Source organism: Narcine bancroftii, chromosome 5, assembly GCF_036971445.1.
Source record: "Narcine bancroftii isolate sNarBan1 chromosome 5, sNarBan1.hap1, whole genome shotgun sequence".
Classification (NCBI taxonomy): Eukaryota; Metazoa; Chordata; class Chondrichthyes; order Torpediniformes; family Narcinidae; genus Narcine; species Narcine bancroftii.
This window is the reverse complement of record NC_091473.1, coordinates 154,633,104-154,653,507: the sequence shown is the minus strand read 5'-3', so window position 1 is coordinate 154,653,507 and position 20,404 is coordinate 154,633,104. Positions and strand designations below refer to the sequence as shown.

Here is a 20,404-nt window from a genome sequence, read left to right as displayed (position 1 = left end):
ATGTGACTGCCTGAGCTAGTCCCATTTACCTCTGGCTAATATTCCTCAAAACCTTTCCTATCCAAATGTCTTTTAAACCCTGCAGTTTTCCCCTCTTCCACACCTCCCCTTGTAGCTCATTCCACAGATGCACCACCCTCTGTTGCCCCTTCTATCTTTCCCAACCCATTCTTCAGTGATCTGTTTCCCCCCCTCTGTTCCTTGTCCCCTCCTTCCCCACTCCCCTGGCTGCCGGTCTGAGGGAGGGTGAATTACCCCTGTCCGTGGGTTAGAGTGAGAGCTGTACGCCAGGAAATTGATCTCTGCACCTTGTGGCCAATGAGATTAATGTATTGGGTAGCCATGGGTCAGCATGTGAATGGTGGGCTGAATGGCCTGTTTGTGTGACCCAGCATACATTCAGCTCACTGTTCGACTGCAGAGTCTGCTTCACCACCGGTGCCTGCCCAATCAATGCAGGGCACCATGAATAAACAGCTAGCTGCTAATTTTACTGGTTTGTTTCCTCAGGGTGAAAACGGTGAAGCAGGTGACCCTGGACCACAAGGAGAGAGGGGGCGCAAGGTGAGTTCCCCACTACCTGCTGGCAGCCTGGAGGGTTCCTTCCCCACATCCACTCGGTTTGGGTTAGTTGGCTCAGCGTTAGTCAAGATTAAAGGAAGTGCAATATTGCATGAAATTGCTTTTGCCTGCTGCAAGGCAGCAAGATTCGAATCGGCAGAACTTACCTGGTGCCTCCTACAGTCAGAGAAAGTGAAGCAAAAGAGAGTCTCCCTCAGAGACACCGAGTGTCCGTAGATTCGCCTCCAGCGCTTACACAGCTCCCGCAGTCACACAGGCTCCAGTCCAAACCATCAGCTGCCTGTGCTCCATATCAGAACCTCTGACAAGATCAGGAAGCCTTCAGCGCCCTTGGCAGTCTCTCACATCCCGGTTTCAATACCTGTTACCTCTTCAGCCAGTCTCAAGACAGTCCCCAGCAGCCTCAGCGAGTGTGAGACCCTCAGCAAGTGTGAGACCCTTGCCCACAGTCCCCAGCAGCCTCAGCGAGTGTGAGACCCTTGACCACAGTCCCTAGCAGCCTCAGCAAGTGTGAGACTCTTGACCACAGTCCCCAGCAGCCTCAGCAAATGTGAGAGCCTTGACCACAGTCCCCAGCAGCCTCAGCAGGTGTGAGACCCTTGACCACTGTCCACAACAGCCTCAGCAGGTGTGAGACCCTTGACCACAGTCCCTAGCAGCCTCTGCGGGTGTGAGACCCTTGATCACAGTCCCCAGCAGCCTCTGCGGGTGTGAGACCCTTGATCACAGTCCCCAGCAGCCTCAGCAAGTGTGAGACCCTTGACCACAGTCCCCAGCAGCCTCAGCAGGTGTGAGACCCTTGACCACAGTCACCGGCAGCCTCAGCGGGTGTAAGACCCTTAACCACAGTCCCCAGCAGCCTCTGCGGGTGTGAGACCCTTGATCACAGTCCCCAGCAGCCTCTGCGGGTGTGAGACCCTTGATCACAGTCCCCAGCAGCCTCAGCGGGTGTGAGACCCTTGATCACAGTCCCCAGCAGCCTCAGCGGGTGTGAGACCCTTGACCACAGTCCCCAGCAGCCTCAGCAGGTGTGAGACCCTTGACCACAGTCACCGGCAGCCTCAGCAGGTGTGAGACCCTTGACCACAGTCCCCAGCAGTCTCAGCAGGTGTGAGACCCTTGACCACAGTCCCCAGCAGCCTCAGCAGGTGTGAGACCCTTGACCACAGTCCCTAGCAGCCTCTGCGGGTGTGAGACCCTTGATCACAGTCCCCAGTAGCCTCAGCGGGTGTGAGACCCTTGACCACAGTCCCCAGTAGCCTCAGCGGGTGTGAGACCCTTGACCATAGTCCCCAGTAGCCTCAGCAGGTGTGAGACCCTTGACCACAGTCCCCAGTAGCCTCAGCGGATGTGTGAACCTTGCCCACAGTCCCCAGTAGCCTCAGCAGGTGTGAGACCCTTGACCACAGTCCCCAGCAGCCTCAGCAGGTGTGAGACCCTTGACCACAGTCCCCAGCAGCCTCAGCAGGTGTGAGACCCTTGACCACAGTCCCTAGCAGCCTCTGCGGTTGTGAGACCCTTGATCACAGTCCCCAGCAGCCTCAGCAGGTGTGAGACCCTTGACCACAGTCCCCAGTAGCCTCAACGGGTGTGAGACCCTTGACCACAGTCCCCTGTAGCCTCAGCGGGTGTGAGACCCTTGACCACAGTCCCCAGTAGCCTCAGCAGGTGTGAGACCCTTGACCACAGTCCCCAGTAGCCTCAGCGGGTGTGAGACCCTTGGCCACAGTGCCCAGTAGCCTCAGCAGGTGTGAGACCCTTGACCACAGTCCCCAGTAGCCTCAGCGGGTGTGAGACCCTTGACCACACTGCCCAGTAGCCTCAGCAGGTGTGAGACCCTTGACCACAGTCCCCAGTAGCCTCAGCAGGTGTGAGACCCTTGACCACAGTCACCAGTAGCCTCAGCAGGTGTGAGACCCTTGACCACAGTCCCCAGTAGCCTCAGCAGGTGTGAGACCCTTGACCACAGTCCCCAGTAGCCTCAGCGGGTGTGAGACCCTTGACCACAGTCCCCAGTAGCCTCAGCAGGTGTGAGACCTTTGACCACAGTCCCCAGTAGCCTCAGCGGGTGTGAGACCCTTGACCACAGTCCCCAGTAGCCTCAGCAGGTGTGAGACCCTTGACCACAGTGCCCAGTAGCCTCAGCGGATGTGTGAACCTTGCCCACAGTCCCCAGCAGATGCAACCTGGGTGGCTTCCTCGCCTTGAGTCACCAGCTGCCATTCAGGATGAGGTTTAGTTGCTATTTGGGTCAGGATTATTTTGGGTTAATTGAGGTCAGAGTTCATTTGGTTAGTGTTAGACTTTGTGTTTCGTCTGAGGGGTCAGAGGAGATTTGAGAAGGATTTTACCCTCGAGAGAGGGCTTGAATCCAGAGTGCACTGTCTGGAGGAGAAAGTGGAGGCAGATACTTGTAAGGTGAGCTCTGGCATTTTGGAGGCCAAGAAGGTGTCAGACCTGGCGATGTAATTGGAGTCAGTATGGCCGGATGTGGGGTCTGTTGGGATGGCCATGAGGCTTGTACCACGTGTTAGTGCTCTACCTCAAATCTCTCACCCACATTGCCCATGTACTCCTTGAGTGGAAAAGCAAAGGGCAGAGTGGCCTGCTGGATATCAGTGCAATGTTGAGTGTTTACTACCTATCTCTGCCACAGGGACCGAAAGGTGACTTGGGAGAGAAGGGAGAGGCAGGACCACCAGGAGCAGCTGGACCAGCAGGACCCAGGGGGCCACCCGGAGATGATGGGCCAAAAGGTAACCTGGTAAGTCATGGAGCTGGTGCACCTGGGCTTGAAGATGTGTGGGCATTAGGGTTCCCACCCTACTTCCAGCCAGACCAACCTGCCCACCACATTCTCATCCCAATACTGGTCAATCCCAATTCAAATCCCACTCAATCCTTCCCATACCCAAACCCAATCCAAATCCAAATTCCACCCAATCCCAATCCAAATCACTCCCATATGCACACCCAATCCCAATCTAATCCCTCCCAAACCCAAACCAAATCCAAATCCAAATCCCACACAATCCCAATCCCAATCAAATCCCACCCAATCCCTCACATACCCAAACCCAATCCAAATCCAAATCCCACTCAATCTCAATCCCAATCTCACCCAAGCCCTCCTATACCCAAACCCAACCCAAATCTCACCCAAATTCAATATAAATCCAAATCCCACCCAATCCAAATCCAAATCACACCCAATCTCAATCACAATCCCTCCCATATCCAAACCCAATCCCACCGAATCCCAATCCAATCCCACCCAATCCCTTCCATACCCAAACCCAATCCATATCCAGATCAAACCCAATCCCAATCCAATCTCACCCAATCCCTCCCATACCCAAACCCAATCCAAATCCAAATCCCACCCAATCCTACTCAATCCCTCACGTACCTAAACCCAATACAAATACAAATTCCATCTAATCCCAATCCAACCCAATCCCATGCACTTCCACCTCAGAATACCCAAGCCTTCTCCCTTCCACCTCCTTCCACAACGATGGCCCCTTCCCAACCCGTGATCATCTGCTTCCCCACCCTTTTTCTTCCATTCCTCCCTCTCCCTTGCCTAGTCTCCCTCAACTTCAACTGATTAAATCTGTGGAGCAGTTGAAGCTGAGGAAAATAAGCATGATGTTTCCCACCCCACACTCCCCTCACCCACCCACATTTTCCAAGCACCCGACTCACACTCCCTCCTCAATAGCCCCTCACCCATTGCCCCATTCCTTCCCCAACACTTTTCTCCTTTCCTCATTCTCGATCTGTCTCACTTTCTCTTTCTTGTTCTTTCTCTGCCCCACCCTTTCTTGTTTGCTCTCTCTCAACCAATTCCTTGTTTTCTCTCTCACTCACACCTTTTTTCTTTCTCTAGGCCCTTTTAGATAGGGCAAAAGTCCAAATGTAAAAGTGGAGAACCTCTGCCAAAGTGCATAACCATGTACCTCTTTGAATGTGCGGAGGCCATCACCGAGCCACATAATCCAAACCCTCTTGGAGAGGGATAATCGGCGGAGTGCAATCAGAATGTACAGCCATCAGCCCGCGACCCATCTCCCCTCTCACCCTTCTTCCTCCAATTCGGGGGCAGTGGGGCAGCGGGAGCCCTTAGGGCAGCAGTTGTCAGCAGGGACTAGTGGGAGCTGTAGGCGGGAGCCGGCGGGACAGTGGGATCTGTCAGCGGGAGCCGGTGGGGTAGCAGGACCTGTCAGTGGGGGCCGGCGGGGGCTGTCAGCGGAAACCAATGGGGCAATGAGAACCGGCGGGGCAGCGGGAGTTGTCAGCAAGGGCCGGCGGGTCAGTGGGAGCCAATGGGGCAGTGGGAACTGGCAGGGTAGTCGGGGCAGTGGGAACCGGCAGGGCAGCTGGGGCAGTGGGAGCTGGCTGGACAGTGGGAGCTGTCAGCAGTGTCCAATGGGGACTGTTAGGGCAGCGGGGAATGTCGGGGCAGCAGGAACCGGCGCGACAGCGGGAGCTCTCAATGTGGGCCAGCGGGGCAGCGGGGACCTTTGGGGCAGCGGGAACCGGCGGGACAGCAGGAGCCGACGGGACAGTGGGAAGCTGTCAGTGGGGGCAGCAGGGCCGTTCAAGGCAGCAGGAGCTTTGGGCAGTCAGGAGCCATCAGGTGGCGGCCGGTGTGGGCTGGGACAGCCACACTGGGCCACTTTGGCCTTCAGGGCCACTCTCTGCGGCTCAAAACGTGTTCTGGGAACCACGAGTAGTTTCAGCTGCCTGAGGAATTCTGGGTAGGGAAGACTGCCACTTTTTTATGACGGGTAGCGCCACGGCACCAGTCGCCCTCCCTCCTTCGGAATCAGTGGGCGTTACAAGGCGCTGCTGGATATGAACATGACGCTGGAGCAGCCTTTTAGGGCTACTGTCTGGAAGATAAGTTCTTATTTTTCCATCAGCTCCTGTAGACAGCCTCAAGGCAGAGGCCCGACATGAAATGGCCAGTCTCCCTCTTTCTCCTTTTCTCTCAGTCTTACCCGCGCACATTACATGTACTCTCGTCCTCTTGTACACATGAAAGATACAAGCATACGTACCACCTCTTGTCACTCATGCTCTGTCCTTTCCTGTACCCCCCTCTCTCTTTCTGTTTTTCTCTCTCTATATCCTTCTCTCTCTCTCGCACTCGGTCTCGGTCTCACTTCTCAGAAACTCTGTACACAGCATTAAGAAACCATTGTCCCATTTCTGAGATAGTTTATATTTCTCTCCATTGCTAGGGTCCCGTTGGATTCCCTGGTGATCCTGGGCCCCCAGGAGAAGCGGGCACTCCGGTAAGTAGGAGGGTGACATTCACTGCTGTAGGGTCAGTTAAAATTATAAACTAGGAATGACTGTGATTCCTGAATGACCTGGCTTACAAAACAGTGCCATTCCCTTCAAGTTGTCCTTTACTACACTTTCTCTGAGCACACACTTCCTGTTTCTGTATTCCTGGGTCAGACCACATGGGGAGCACCATGTACAGTTCTTGTCTCTGCATTCCTGGGTCAGTCTACACTGGGAGCACCATGCTCTGTTCCCACTCCATATCCCCAGGTCAGTCTACAATGGGAGCACCATACACAGTTCCCGTCTCCATATCCACAGGTCAGTCTACACCAGGAGCACCGTACACAGTTTCTGTCTCCATATCCTCAGGTCAGTCTACACCGGGGGCACCATACACAGTTCCTGTCTCCATATCCCCAGGTCGTCTACACCAGGAGCACCATACACAGTTCCTGTCTCCGTATCCCCAGGTCAGTCTACACCAGGAGCACCGTACACAGTTCCCGTCTCTGTATCTCCAAGTCAGTCCACACTGGGAGCACCGTGCACAGTTTGAGTCTCTAGATCTCTCAGAATAACCCTGTGGGGCAATTTTGATTTTGCATTTTCGGCTTACGTTATTTCAAGGCTGATGCAAACATATGAGTTAGCTCCTCAGGAAATGATGTGAAATTGTGTTGAGGAAAGGTAATTGGGTGAGCAGCAGTGATGATCAATGGTGGAGCACTGATTTGTTTTTCTGTTCCACTGCAGGGCCTGGATGGAACAGGTGGAGAGAAGGGAGACGATGGAGAAGCAGGTCAGCCGGTGAGTGTAATGCCCCACAATCCAAAGCACAAGCGGTGGAGGCAATCAGTGACGGGTACTCCTGGACTCACAATCCTCAGGTCGTCCAAAAAAACAGCCTTCTCTGTAGAGGTCGGTGGTGGGGGTGGGGTGGGGGGTTTGCTCTGAACCTTTCCACAGATCAGGGCAGATGGTGCAAGGTTTGCCCACACACAGGAAAAGCTGAACTCTCCGCGAACCAGTGGTCACTGTATGTGGAGTAGATGTACAAGGATGGAGTAGACAGAGGATAACTGGAAGGGGGTAGAGCATGGGAGCAGCAGAGTGACCCAGCACCAGATAGAACTGGCAGAACGTGGTCACATTCCTGAGCCAGTAGTTATGGGCATGTACTGTCATATTACAGGGCCAGTAATGCAGAGATGTGGTCAAATACTGGCTATATTACAGCTCCTCTGATCAGATCAGATACCATTTATTGTCATGTAATCAAACAAATGTAATATTACACAAAATTGCCTTGAGTCTGCCATAAGGAAGACAAAAAAAATTCGCCATTAGCATTGCTCGGCATCCATTACAGTTAGAGAAAGAGAAGCAAAAGATAGTCGCCTCAGAGACACCAAATGTCCATGGATTCACCATGAGCACTCCCCCAGTATTGAGTCCAGGAGTTGGGATGTTATGGTAAAGTTGTGTAAGACATTGGTGAGGCCAAATTTGGAGAATTGTGTGCAGTTTTGGTCACTGAACTACAGGAAAGATCTCAGTAAGACAGAAAGAGTTCAGAGAAGATTGACTAGGATGTTCCCTGGACTTAAGGAACTGAGTTACAGGGAAAGGTTAAACAGGTTCGGACTTTATTCCCTGGATCGTAGAAGAATGAGGGGAGATTTGATCAAGGTATTTAAAATTATGAGGGGGGACAGACAGAGTAAATGCAGGTCAGCTTTTTCCACCAGAGGACATGGGTTAAGGGTGAAAGGGGAAAAGTTCAGGGGGAACATGAAGGGGAATTTAACATAGAGAGTGGTGGGAGTGTGGAACAAGCTGCCAGCTGAAGTGGTGAATATGGGCTCAATTTTAACATTTAAGAAGAATTTGGAAAGGTACATGGATGGGAGAGGGATGGAGGGATATAGAGTGGGTACAGGTCAGTGGGACCAGGCAAAAAAAGTGGTTTAGCACAGACTAGAAGGGCCGAAGGGACCTGTTTCTATGCCGTAATGATTTTTGACCAGTAACATGATTGTGTTGTGTCTGTATTTGTGGTCTAGTAAATAGTCTACTGTCATTTTCACCATTACTGATTCAGAGGTTCTGGGCATCGGAGGAGAGAGGTTCTGGAGGTGATTCTCACCTTCACTGAAATATCCTCTCTTGTCAATTATGGTCATATCCGCTGATACTCATATAAAACATCGTCCTGAGCTGCAGACCCTTCTCTGACCAGACACCTCATGTTCGTCCATGAGGAGCTGGAACAGACAGTTGGTGAAATTAAATTCAACTGGGTGTTAAGCTTCGTCCAGTGACAAACAAAGGGTGTGGTGTGAGATTGCTACTGATCCCTCATTAGTCTGGAGTGAGCAATGGGGGCACAGTGTGTGAGGAGGGGGTTCCTGTGTGTGGTCCGTTGTGTGTTCAGAACTGGGCTTGGGGTCCAGAGGGCTCAGGATGGTAGGTAGGCTTGCAGCTGAAGAGAGGATTTTGTTCTGCACTCGGTGGCTACACCAGAAACACCATGGTGTGACATGGGGAAACAATGAAATCGAGCTGTGTTTGGGCATTAGAGAAGGGCACTTGGATCAATGCAGACTAGAAAGGCCAAATTGGCCTGTTTCCATCCTGTAATTGTTATATGGTTATAAAAATAGGGGTGATATCCAATTGTCTGGAAATTCAGCCAATCCTCCAGAGTTTGGAGCACGCCAGATTGTCAGAGTTCTGCCACTTTGATGCACTCCTGGTGGTACGGTGGTTGCTCTGTGACTGTGGATTATTGGGAGCCTAACCTCGAGGAACCAAGTGGTGGAGCGTTTAAACCACTGATCTGACGGACAGCCAGGGTGTCCGTTCCTCTCTCACCTATCAATCCGGACAGGGCTGTGGAAGAAGCCTGAACGACACAGGGAGGGTCAGGGAGTGGTATTAAAGTGAACATTAAAATAATTTAGAAGTATTAAAGTGAATTAAAACACAAAATGGAAGAATGATGTTTGAGAGATTAAGAAGAGGCTTCATGAACATGCTACGACCTTCATGAGACAGGGCTTTGGAATGCACACAGGGCAGATAAGGAATGCATTGAGAGTGATGGGAGTGTGGAGTAAATGTACCCAGTGTTCTTATTATTCAACCTTGATACAGGGGAGGGAGCTTCAAGAGGCATGACTTACCTTGTCTGCAATGGTCATATACCTTGTGTAGAATAATGACGTAATCTTTTAGTTCACTTTGTTTGCTCAAGTGTTTAAAATTTGATGCATCCCTTTGTCGGCCAGAGACCCTCCCCCATCTGGAGACTGCTTTCGAGGCTGAAAGCAATAAGGGTTCTCTCAAGTTAATGGAGTCCAATAAAGAGTTAACCAGACCAGTTCTGTGTGCTGTATTCTTTGTAATGGGAAGTGGCAGTTTTAATACCACAAGTGCTGGCAGGGAGGACTGATCATACAAATGATGGGGTGGAAGATGTGGTTGTGGGGGTAGAATGGAAGAGAGGGACCGAATGGTCTGGCTGGGGCTTTCATTGGCCTACAGCTAGAACTAATCACTTTTCTGTTCTATTGCAGGGTCCACCAGGTCCGTCAGGAGAAGCCGGATCCCCGGGACCACCTGGGAAGCGGGTAAGTCTATCCACTCCTTTCTGTGATACCTTCCCATCCTTCCTGAGACACGTCCCCTGTTCCCACACTGCATTCCCCCTGCCTCCCCACTGCCTCCCACTCTCTGCCATTGCCTGCACTCCCTCTACCTCTGCCTCGATCCCCTACTGCCCCCCTCCCCCATTGCCACCCTCTATACCCCCACTGGGACTACCACTGATCATTGATCACTGTCCCATACCAATCAGATATTGTCCCATCACCGATCAATCTCTGTCCCATCACCGATCAATCACTGTCCCATCACAGATCAATCACTTTCCCGTCATTGATCCGTGACAAGACAGTGATTCATCCGTGATGGGACAGTGATTGATCGGTGATGGGACAGTGATTGATCAGTGATGGGACAGTGATTGATCTGTGACGGGTCAGTGATTGATCTGTGATGGGACAGTGATTGATCTGTGATGGGGCAGTGATTGATCGGTGATGAGACAGTGATTGATCTGTGATGAGACAGTGATTGATCTGTGATGAGACAGTGATTGATCTGTGATGGGACAGTGATTGATCTGTGATGGGACAGTGATTGATCTGTGATGGGACAGTGATTGATCTGTGATGGGACAGTGATTGATCTGTGATGGGACAGTGATTGATCTGTGATGGGACAGTGATTGATCTGTGATGAGACAGTGATTGATCTGTGATGAGACAGTGATTGATCTGTGATGAGACAGTGATTGATCTGTGATGGGACAGTGATTGATCTGTGATGAGACAGTGATTGATCTGTGATGAGACAGTGATTGATCGGTGATGGGACAGTGATTGATCTGTGATGGACAGTGATTGATCTGTGATGGGACAGTGATTGATCTGTGATGAGACAGAGATTGATCGGTGATGGGACAGTGATTGATCTGTGATGGGACAGTGATTGATCTGTGATGGGACAGTGATTGATCTGTGATGGGACAGTGATTGATCTGTGATGGGGCAGTGATTGATCGGTGATGAGACAGTGATTGATCTGTGACGGGACAGTGATTGATCTGTGATGGGACAGTGATTGATCTGTGATGGGACAGTGATTGATCAGTGATGAGACAGTGATTGATCTGTGATGGGACAGTGATTGATCTGTGATGAGACAGTGATTGATCTGTGATGAGACAGAGATTGATCGGTAATGGGACAGTGATTGATCGGTGATGGGACAGTGATTGATCGGTGATGAGACAGTGATTGATCTGTGATGAGACAGTGATTGATCGGTGATGGGACAGTGATTGATCTGTGATGGGACAGTGATTGATCTGTAATGGGACAATGATTGATCTGTGATGGGACAGTGATTGATCGGTGATGGGACAGTGATTGATCTGTGATGAGACAGTGATTGATCTGTGATGGGACAGTGATTGATCTGTGATGAGACAGTGATTGATCTGTAATGGGACAGTGATTGATCGCTGATGGGACAGTGATTGATCTGTGATGGGACAGTGATTGATCTGTGATGGGACAGTGATTGATCTGTGACGGGACAGTGATTGATCAGTGACGGGACAGTGATTGATCTGTGATAGGACAGTGATTGATCTGTGATGAGACAGTGATTGATCTGTGATGGGACAGTGATTGATCTGTGATGGGACAGTGATTGATCTGTGACGGGACAGTGATTGATCTGTGACGGGACAGTGATTGATCTGTGACGGGACAGTGATTGATCGGTGACGGGACAGTGATTGATCGCTGATGGGACAGTGATTGATCGCTGATGGGACAGTGATTGATCGCTGATGGGACAGTGATTGATCTGTGACGGGACATTGCTTTTTTTTTAAACTTTATTTAAAAGAATTTAGACAACCTACAATCAAACGTAACAGAAAAAGAAACAATTTTTTGTATATATAAAGAAAAACAAAAATCCCGCCCACCCTCCCACCCTGTCATCCAGCCCCCTTAAGGGGAGCCAAATATAAAGATAATACAGTGATTATAAAGAATATTTCAGTATTTTAAGTTCATCTACTCCAAATAAGGAGACCACATTTTAACGAAAATGAATAATTATCATGTAAATTACATGTAATTTTTTCCATAATGATACAAGTTCTCAGTTCATTATACCAGCGTGTTATGTTAATCTCCACATTATCTTTCCAAGTTCTAGCTACACATTTTCGTGCTACGGATAACACTAGACGTACAAATGCAATTTGAAATTTATCCAACCTTAGTTCTTCCAAACAAACCATATATCCCAACAAAAAGACTGATGGGTCTAACGGTAATTTAATCTTAAATAAATTTTCCAAAACCAACCTAATTCCTTCCCAAAATGGTTGTACTTTAAAACAAGACCAAACTGCATGTAAAAAAGTTCCAGTACATAGTCCAGCTCTAAAACAAGAATCCAAGTTACTAAATCCATATTTTTTCAATTTCTCTGGAGTCAAATCTAACTGATGTAAAAATTATAATTAACCATTTGTCACTTTAGTTACACCATCAGAACACATAACCTCCCAATTATCTTCTGGAAAAATATAGGTTGAATCACTTTCCCATTTAAGCCTAGATTTCTCCCATTCCGGTTTATCCATACTACCCTGTAATAATTGGTACATATCTGAAATATAACCTTTCTTAGGTACAAAAGAAATCAAAGACTCAAATTTTGTCAACGTGGGTAAATTAATCTCTTTACCATAATTCTCTTTTATCAAAGCTCTGAGTTGATGATACACAAACAGAGAATTTACAGATAAATCAAATTTCTCCCTCAATTAAATAAAAGAAAGAAATTGGCCTTCCTCAAAACAGTCCTGAATTATCTTTATGCCGAGAATTCCATCTCTTTAAATGATTATTAACCATTGAAAAAGGTATAAGCTGATTATGATATAATGGGGTTTGAATTGATAATTTACCCTTTGATCCCAAAACCCTGTTTCTTTTAATCCATATCCTTAACAAATGTTTTAATACTGGCATATTACATTCCTGCAATAAATCCACATACTATTTAAATATAAACTGGTGTATCTCAACTTCAGAAATACAAGCCATTTCCACCTTTGCCCAACTCGGAGGTTGGTCCACATCCATCAATCTACTAAGAAATTTCAACTGAGCTGCATCATAATAATTTTAAAAATGAGTTAACTGCAATCCCCCTAAAGCATATTTCCATGTAAGTTTATGTAAAACTACTCAAGCTAATTTTCCTTTCCATAAAAACTCCCGCACTGCCCTATTCAGGTCCTGAAAAAAACCCTTTGAAAGTAAACATGGTATTGACTGAAATAAATATTGAATTCGAGGAAAGATTTTCATTTTAACACAATTTACTCGACCAATTAATGTTAACGGCAAATCTTTCAATTTAATCAAATCCATTTTAATCCTTTTTAATAAAGGAACATAATTCAATTTATATAAAGACTGGTAGTCTGTGTTTACTTCCACTCCCAAATATTTAATTCTATCTGACTACTTCAATTTTATAATACTTTTATATTCTGAATAATCTCCATCCCCAACTGGCAGTATTTCACTCTTATTCCAATTTACTTTATATCCAGATAACTCTCCAAATTTTAACAAACAATCTTGTAAATATTTCAAAGACCTGTTCCAGTTATGTCAAATATACCAGCACATCGTCCGCAAATAAATTAATCTTATATTCATCCTCCCCAATTTTCATTCCTTTAATCTTATTATTCTGTCTTATTGTCTGAGCTAACAGTTCAATAGCCAATGCAAATAAGGCTGGTGACAGTGGACAACCTTGTCGAGTTGAACGCGTTAGTTAAATGATAAGGAAATTTGACCATTTGTCACCTCCCAAGCAGTTGGATTTGTATATAAGGCCTTAACCCAGACTATAAAATAAGGGCCAAAATTAAACTTCTCTAACACTTTAAACAAAAAGTTCCACTCGACACTATCAAAGGCTTTTTCTGCATCCAACCACCATTGGATAGTTGGGTTGCTGTCTAAATGCATTGATTAATGTTATCAATCTACGAATATTATCAGACACATTTCTATTCTTAATAAAACCTGTTTGATCTATATGTATCAACTGACGTAAATATTTGGCAAGTCTATTCGCTAACACCTTCGCTATAATTTTATAATCTACATTTAATAAAGAAATAGGTCTATATGAAGATACTTTCAATGGGTCCCTATCTTTCTTAGGAATCACAGTAATTATAGCACTTGATGAAGGATTTGAATCTGGTTTATGTTTGGAGGAGAGTAAACCCTACAGAGAAGACTTTTCCTTTTATTCCTCTAGACATGATTCCTTTTCTAGAATAGATATTTTTTGGTTTCGGCACATCTGCAAGGTAGAATATTACAGGTTGAGAATAAAAGTCGGGTTATATCGGATCATTCTATGTTATTTTTTTCCTGTGAAGGTTCAGAAGTAGTACAATCGTCTTACAGATGGAGGCTTAATACAATGCTATTGAAGAAACCAAAGTTTATTACTTTTGTTAAAGAGCAGATTACTTTGTTTTTGGCTGAGAATGTTAATTTAGTGCGTAGTAATTTTGTATTGTGGGATGCTTTGAAAGCATATTTACAAGGGCAAATTATTAGTTATACTACAAAAGTTAAAAAGCAATATGTGGCGTAAAGCTTAATGTTAGAGAAACAAATTGCTGAATTGGAAAAATAATTTCAGAAAGATGTTACAGAAGATTAAAAAAAGCTGCTTTAATGAAGTTGAAATTACGTTATAACACTTTACAAACTTATCAGTATGAGCGTCTACTTTATCGATCTAAGCAACGTTATTATGAACTGGGTGAGCGAGCTCATAAGGTATTAGCATGGCAATTAAAAACAGAACAGACATCACGAATTATTACTGCTGTAAAAAAGAATTCAATAGTTTATAAACCTCAGGAAATTAATGATCAGTTTTATTCATTTTATCAAAAATTATATACTTCTGAGGGAAAGCAGGACACTGGTTCTATCGAATCCTATTTATCTAAATTAAATTTACTTGTTTTAGGGGAGGATGAGGTTAAAGAATTGGATGCTCTATTTACGGATTTTGAAATTAAAGAGGCTAAAATGGAAAGTCGCCAGGAGATGATGGATTTTCTGTTGAATTTTATAAAATATTTTATGAAGATTTATCCTCTATATTTGGAGATGTGTTGCAGCAAGTAACAGAGGAGCAGTTGTTACCAAAGGGACAGTGATTGATTGATAACAAGACGGTGATTGATCCGTGATGGGACAGAGATTGAACAATGACAGGACAGTGATTGATTGGTATGGGACAGTGATCGATGATGGGACAGTGATTGATCTGTGATGGGACAGTGATTGAATGGTGACAGGACAGTGATTGATTGGTGACAGGACAGTGATTGATTGGTATGGGACAATGATTGATGATGGGACAGTGATTGATCTGTGATGGGACAGTGATTGATCAGTGAGCCTGTCAGCCCCACTGACAACATTGAAGTGCTTGGTGATGAACCAGCTGCCCTTGTGATCTTCACCATGTCCTTTATTTCCACAGGGCCCTCGGGGAGCAGCAGGTGCTGAAGGAAGACAGGGAGATAAAGGAGCCAAGGTATGTTGTGGAGACAGTCTGTGACACACGATCTCAGCCCTGCGACCCCACACGTCACCTGGCTGTCCTCTGTAAGGTCACTGCGGATCAGTCTTCTTCCCTGTTTTCACATCATTCCCTCAAATCTCTCATCCATCATCGAGTCACTCAGTCACTCAGACAGGCCCTTTAGCCCATCAAGACCCTACCTCCCATTGACTGATTAGTGTCACTCAGCATGGCTATGTCTGCCAAACAATGTTCAGTGTCCTCCATCCAAAGTAAACTGGGGAGCCCGTTCCATGCTGTGGAATACGTGGAGGTTGTTCATAAAAGAAGACAGGAAGGCAAAGAGGGGTCATGGAATGTCATGGACAGACAAGACAAGGAAAACCCCAAGGCATTTTGTAAATATGTAAAGAGCAAGAGGATAATGGGGAAAAGCAAAATGTTGGTTACATATCTGCTACATAAAGAATTCTGTGTGACCTGCAAGGACGTAGAAAGGTCTCGCCCGTGTCTCCAGAAGGACATTGTCACAGATTCCAGTAGGGACGATGAAATTCCAATGAAAGCAGAGGATGTATTTATGTACCTCAGTGGCTGTGTCATAGAACAGAGAGCAATGCAGCACAGGACAGGCCCTTCAGCCCTCGGTGTTGTGCCAACCCATGTATTCCTTAAAAAAAGGGCTAAACCCTCCCTACCCTGTAACCCTTTATTCTTCATTCATCCATGTGTCTGTCTACGAGTCTCTTAAATGCCCCAAATGCTTCAGCCTCCACCACCACCCCCGGCAAGGCATTCCAACTCTCTGTTAAAAGATTTACCCCTGACATCTCCCCTGAACTTCCCTCCCTTCATTTTGTACACATGTCCTCTGGTGTTTGCCAATCCTGCCCTGGGAAACAGGTGCTGGCTGTCCACCCTATCTATGCCTCTCAGAATCTTGAAAACCTCTATCAAATATCCTCTCATCCTTCTGAGTTCCAAAGAGAAAAGTCCCAGCTCTGTTAACCTTGCCTCATAAGACTGTTTTCCAATCCAGGCAACATCCTGGTAAATCTCCTCTGCCCCTTCTCCATAGCTTCCACATCCTTCCTGTAATGAGGTGACCGGAACTGAACACAATACTCAAAGTTGGTCTCACCAGAGATTTGTAGAGTTGCAACATGATCCCTCTACTCTTGAATGCAATCCCTTGACTAATACAATCCCATAGGCCTTCTTAACTATCCTATTAACCTGTGTGGTGACCTTGAGGGATGTATGGATTTGGACCCAAGCCCCCTCTGTTGTTCAACACAGTTAATTATCCTACCATTAACCACGTTTGACCTTCCAAAATGCATCACCTTTAGTTTTAGATTTTCCCACTCTGATCATTGACCTTATCCAGGCCCCTCATGATTTGATATATTATCCTTGAGTTACCCATACTCCAAGGAAAAATGTCCCAGCCTATTGAGCCTCTCCTTGTAACTCAAGCCCTCCAGTCCTGGTAACATCCTTGTGTCTGTTTTTCCTGGAGCATTGGAGGCTGAGGGGTGACTTTATAGAGATTTTTCACTCATGGGGCACAGGATAGATAGCAGGACAGATTTTAAAGTGTGGCAAGAGGTTTAGAGGGGATATTAGAGGAGTCGGGGCTGGTATCTGGGATGCCCTGTCTGTGAGAAAGGAGGGGGCAGAACCTCTCCCAAAGTTTAACAAGGGTCTGGACGAGCTGTGAATTGCTGAGGCTCAGGAAGGATGGACCCAGTGATGGGGTGTGGGGTTGGTGTAGATGGGCACAATGGTTGGCATGGGTTTAGTGGATTGAAGGGCCTGTTTCTGTGCTCTGAAATATGACACCTCCATATTTGCTGTTCCTTCATCGTCAGTGGGTCTAAATCCCAGAACTCCTGCCCAACAGCACTGTGGGGGCTCCATCTTCACCACTTGGATTGGAGTGCTACGTCATCACCTTCCCAAGGGATGGACATTGAATGCTGGTGTTTCCCCCACCCCCATTCTGACAATGAGTAAATTACTAAATTGTTTCCAGCCTACAGCCCAGCCATTGACTGGCTGCTAACCTTTCATCTCCCTCCTTGTTCTTAGGGTGAAGCGGGAGCAGAGGGGCCTCCAGGAAAGACAGGCCCTGTCGGGCCCCAGGGACCGCCGGGAAAATCCGGGCCGGAAGGATTACGGGGAATTCCAGGCCCCGTGGTAAGTCAGCCAGAAGTCAGTACTTCTCTCAATTTGTAATCTGACAAATGAACTTGAAGAACTGATGGTTTCCCTCTCTGCAGGGTGAACAAGGACTCCCTGGATCCCCTGGTCAGGATGGACCTCCAGGCCCCATCGTAAGTGACTGAGCCCTGGAAAGGACATTCTTCTCTCACTCTCTGGCCACTCCAAAGTTTTAGATGTAAAATTATAACAGCTCGCTCTCTGAGCCGGCGGGAATTAGTCTTGACATGCGGAGAAAGACCTCTGTCCACTGCAGGAATATCTTCAAGAGTGACATGTCTAAGGAGCCATGTAGGAGAACTTGGGCCTGAAGCTTTAATAAAGGTGGACAGCAGGGTCAGAAACTGAGTGAAGCTCCCTCTGCACCGTCCCATCCTACACACCTAGGGTCAGACAGTGAGTGAACCTCTCTCTGCACCGTCCCGTCACACACACCTGGGGTCAGACACAAACTGAACCTCTCTCTGCACCGTCCCATCACACATTCCTGGCGTCAGACACAAAGTGAACCTTTCTCCGCCCTGTCCCATCACACACACCTGGGGTCAGACACGACACAGAGTGTCCTCTGCACAGAGTGAAGCTCTCTCTGCACCGTCCTATCACACACACCCGGGATCAGACACAGAGTGAAATTCCTTCCACACCGTCCCATCACACACTCCTGGAGTCAGACATAACAACAGAATGAACTTCCCTTCATATCGTCCCATCACATACTTGCAGGGCCAGACACAGAGTGAAGCTCCTTGTCATTGTTCTATCATACACTCCAAGGACAAAAGCCGTGTAAGTTGGGTGCAGACTAAAGATTTTCCTGCTGATGTGAATAACTTGGGAATACTTTAGATAATGGAAGTAACTTTAGTTAAATTTTTAATTTAATTTCATTTAGTCATACAGTAAGATAACAGGCCGTTTCGGCCCATGAGCCTACGCCACCCAATTTACACCCAGCGTGTTTTGAAGGGTGGGAGGAAACCGGAGACCCTGGGAAAACCCATGCAGACATGGGGAGAATGTACAATCTCCTTACAGACAGCGTGGGATTCGAACCCCAGTCCGAATCACTGGTGCTGTAAAGGTGTTGCGCTAACCACTACACTAATTATGCTGTCTGTGTATAAACTCTTCCATCACCACAGGGTCCTCCTGGACTTCCAGGACTGAAGGGAAATCCAGGAAATAAGGGAGAGAAGGTGGGTGAGGACATGGTGGGGGTAGGAGGGAGGGAGGGAGGGAGAGAGGGTGGGGACACGATGGGAGTAGGAGGGAGGGAGAGAGGGTGGGGACACGGTGGGGGTTGGAGGGAGGGAGGGAGGGGAAGACATGGTGGGAGTAGGAGGGAGGGAGGGGAAGACATGGTGGGGGAGGAGGGAAGGAGGGTGAAGGAACAGGCTAGGTGTGAATGCTGAAGGTGGGATATGTGAACAGAAGGAGAATGATGAAGGGATTGATTATATGACCAAAAAGGCAGGTAAAGTGTGATGGGGGAGGATAGGTGAAGGAGGAGAGGATGGAGGGAAAGGATGGGTGATGGAGGGTGGAGGGAGGGTGTAGGTGAGAAAGGAGAGAGAAAAGAAGGGTGAGAGGGAGAAGGTGACAAACCAGGGGTGGGCGAGTGAGGAGGAAGAGTGAGGGAGACGGTAGGAGAGTGAGAGAGGGAGACAATGGATAGGATGGAGTGGGTGTAGATGGAGAAGACTTGATGAGCTGAATAGCCTGTTTTTGCTCCTATGTCATGGAGAGAGTGGGATGAGGAAGGTTAAAAAAGGTGGGTAGGAAGTGGAGGGAGAGGGGTGAGGGTGGGTGGGAGTGTGGAGGGAGAGGGGTGAGGGTGTGGAGGGAGAGGGGAGAGGGTGGGTGGGGGTGAGGAGTGTTGGAGGGTGGGAGTGTGGAGGGAGAGAGGTGAGGGGTTTTGGAGGATGGGTGGGTAGGGAATGGAGGGAGAGGGATCAGGGTGGGTGGGGGGTGTGGAGGGGGTGAGGAGTGTTAGAGGGTGGGTGGGAGTGTGGAGGGAGAGAGGTGAGGGGTGTTGGAGGGTGGGAGGGGGTGTGGAGGGAGAGGGGTGAGGTGTGTTGGAGGGTGGGGGAGTGGAGGGAGAGGGGTGAGGGTGGGTGGGAGTGAGGAGGGAGAGGGGTGAAGGTGGGTGGGGGTGTGGAGGGGTGAGGAGTGTTGGAGGGTGGGAGTGTGGAGGGAGAGGGGTGAAGGGTATTGGTGGGTAGGGAGTGGAGGGAGAGGGGTAAGGATGGATGGGTGTGGAGGGAGAGGGGTGAGGGTGTGGAAGGAGAGGGGTGAGGGTGGGTGGGGGTCTGGAGGGGGTGAGGAGTGTTGGAGGGTGGATGGAGGAGTTTAGGGAAGGGGTGAGGGGTGTTGGAGGGTGGGCAGGGGAGTAGAGGGAGAGGGGTTAGGGGTGTTGGAGGGTGGGTGGGTAGGGAATGGAGGGAGAGGGATCAGGGTGGGTGGGGGTGTGGAGGGGGTGAGGAGTGTTAGAGGGTGGGTGGGAGTGTGGAGGGAGAGAGGTGAGGGGTGTTGGAGGGTGGGAGGGGGTGTGGAGGGAGAGGGGTGAGGTGTGTTGGAGGGTGGGGGAGTGGAGGGAGAGGGGTGAGGGGTGGATGGGGGACTGGAGGGAGAGGTATTGCTGGTTGGGGGTGTAAAGGGTGAGGGGTGTTGATGGGTGGGTGGGGAGAGGAGGAAGACGGGTGAAGGATATTGGGAGTAAGTGGAGGTGTGGAGGGAGAGGGTGGGGGAGTGGAGGGTGAAGGGTGTTGGAGGGTGGGGGAGAGTAGGGAGAGGGGTAGGGGTGAGAGGGAAAGGGGTGAGGGGTATTGAAGGGTGGGTAGGGTAGTGGAGGTGGAGGGGTGTTGGAGGGTAGGAGTGTGGAGGGATAGGGGAGAGGGGTGTCGGTGGTTGGGGATGTGGAGAGGTGGGGAGTGGGAGTGAATGGAGAGGGGTGAAGGGTGTTGGAGGGTGGGGTGTGGAAGGAGAGGGGTGTGGAGGGAGAGGGGTGTAGGTGGGTGGGGGTGTAGAGGGGTGAGGTGTGGGTGGGGGAGTAGAAGGAGAG

At 48.5% G+C, this 20,404-nt stretch overlaps 1 protein-coding gene across 5 annotated transcripts in view; it reads left to right on the top strand.

The window, feature by feature from the left end:
• col11a1a (collagen, type XI, alpha 1a) overlaps window positions 1-20,404 on the top strand; it is a 376,434-nt gene that overhangs the window by 332,340 nt on the left and 23,690 nt on the right. For all 5 annotated transcript variants that reach the window (XM_069939457.1, XM_069939458.1, XM_069939456.1 and 2 more), the window contains 9 exons: window positions 511-564; window positions 3,239-3,346; window positions 5,832-5,885; window positions 6,637-6,690; window positions 9,462-9,515; window positions 15,073-15,126; window positions 17,209-17,316; window positions 17,400-17,453; window positions 18,486-18,539. In XM_069939457.1, the coding sequence (XP_069795558.1) occupies window positions 511-564; window positions 3,239-3,346; window positions 5,832-5,885; window positions 6,637-6,690; window positions 9,462-9,515; window positions 15,073-15,126; window positions 17,209-17,316; window positions 17,400-17,453; window positions 18,486-18,539 (594 nt within the window). The remainder of the gene's footprint in view (window positions 1-510; window positions 565-3,238; window positions 3,347-5,831; window positions 5,886-6,636; window positions 6,691-9,461; window positions 9,516-15,072; window positions 15,127-17,208; window positions 17,317-17,399; window positions 17,454-18,485; window positions 18,540-20,404) is intronic.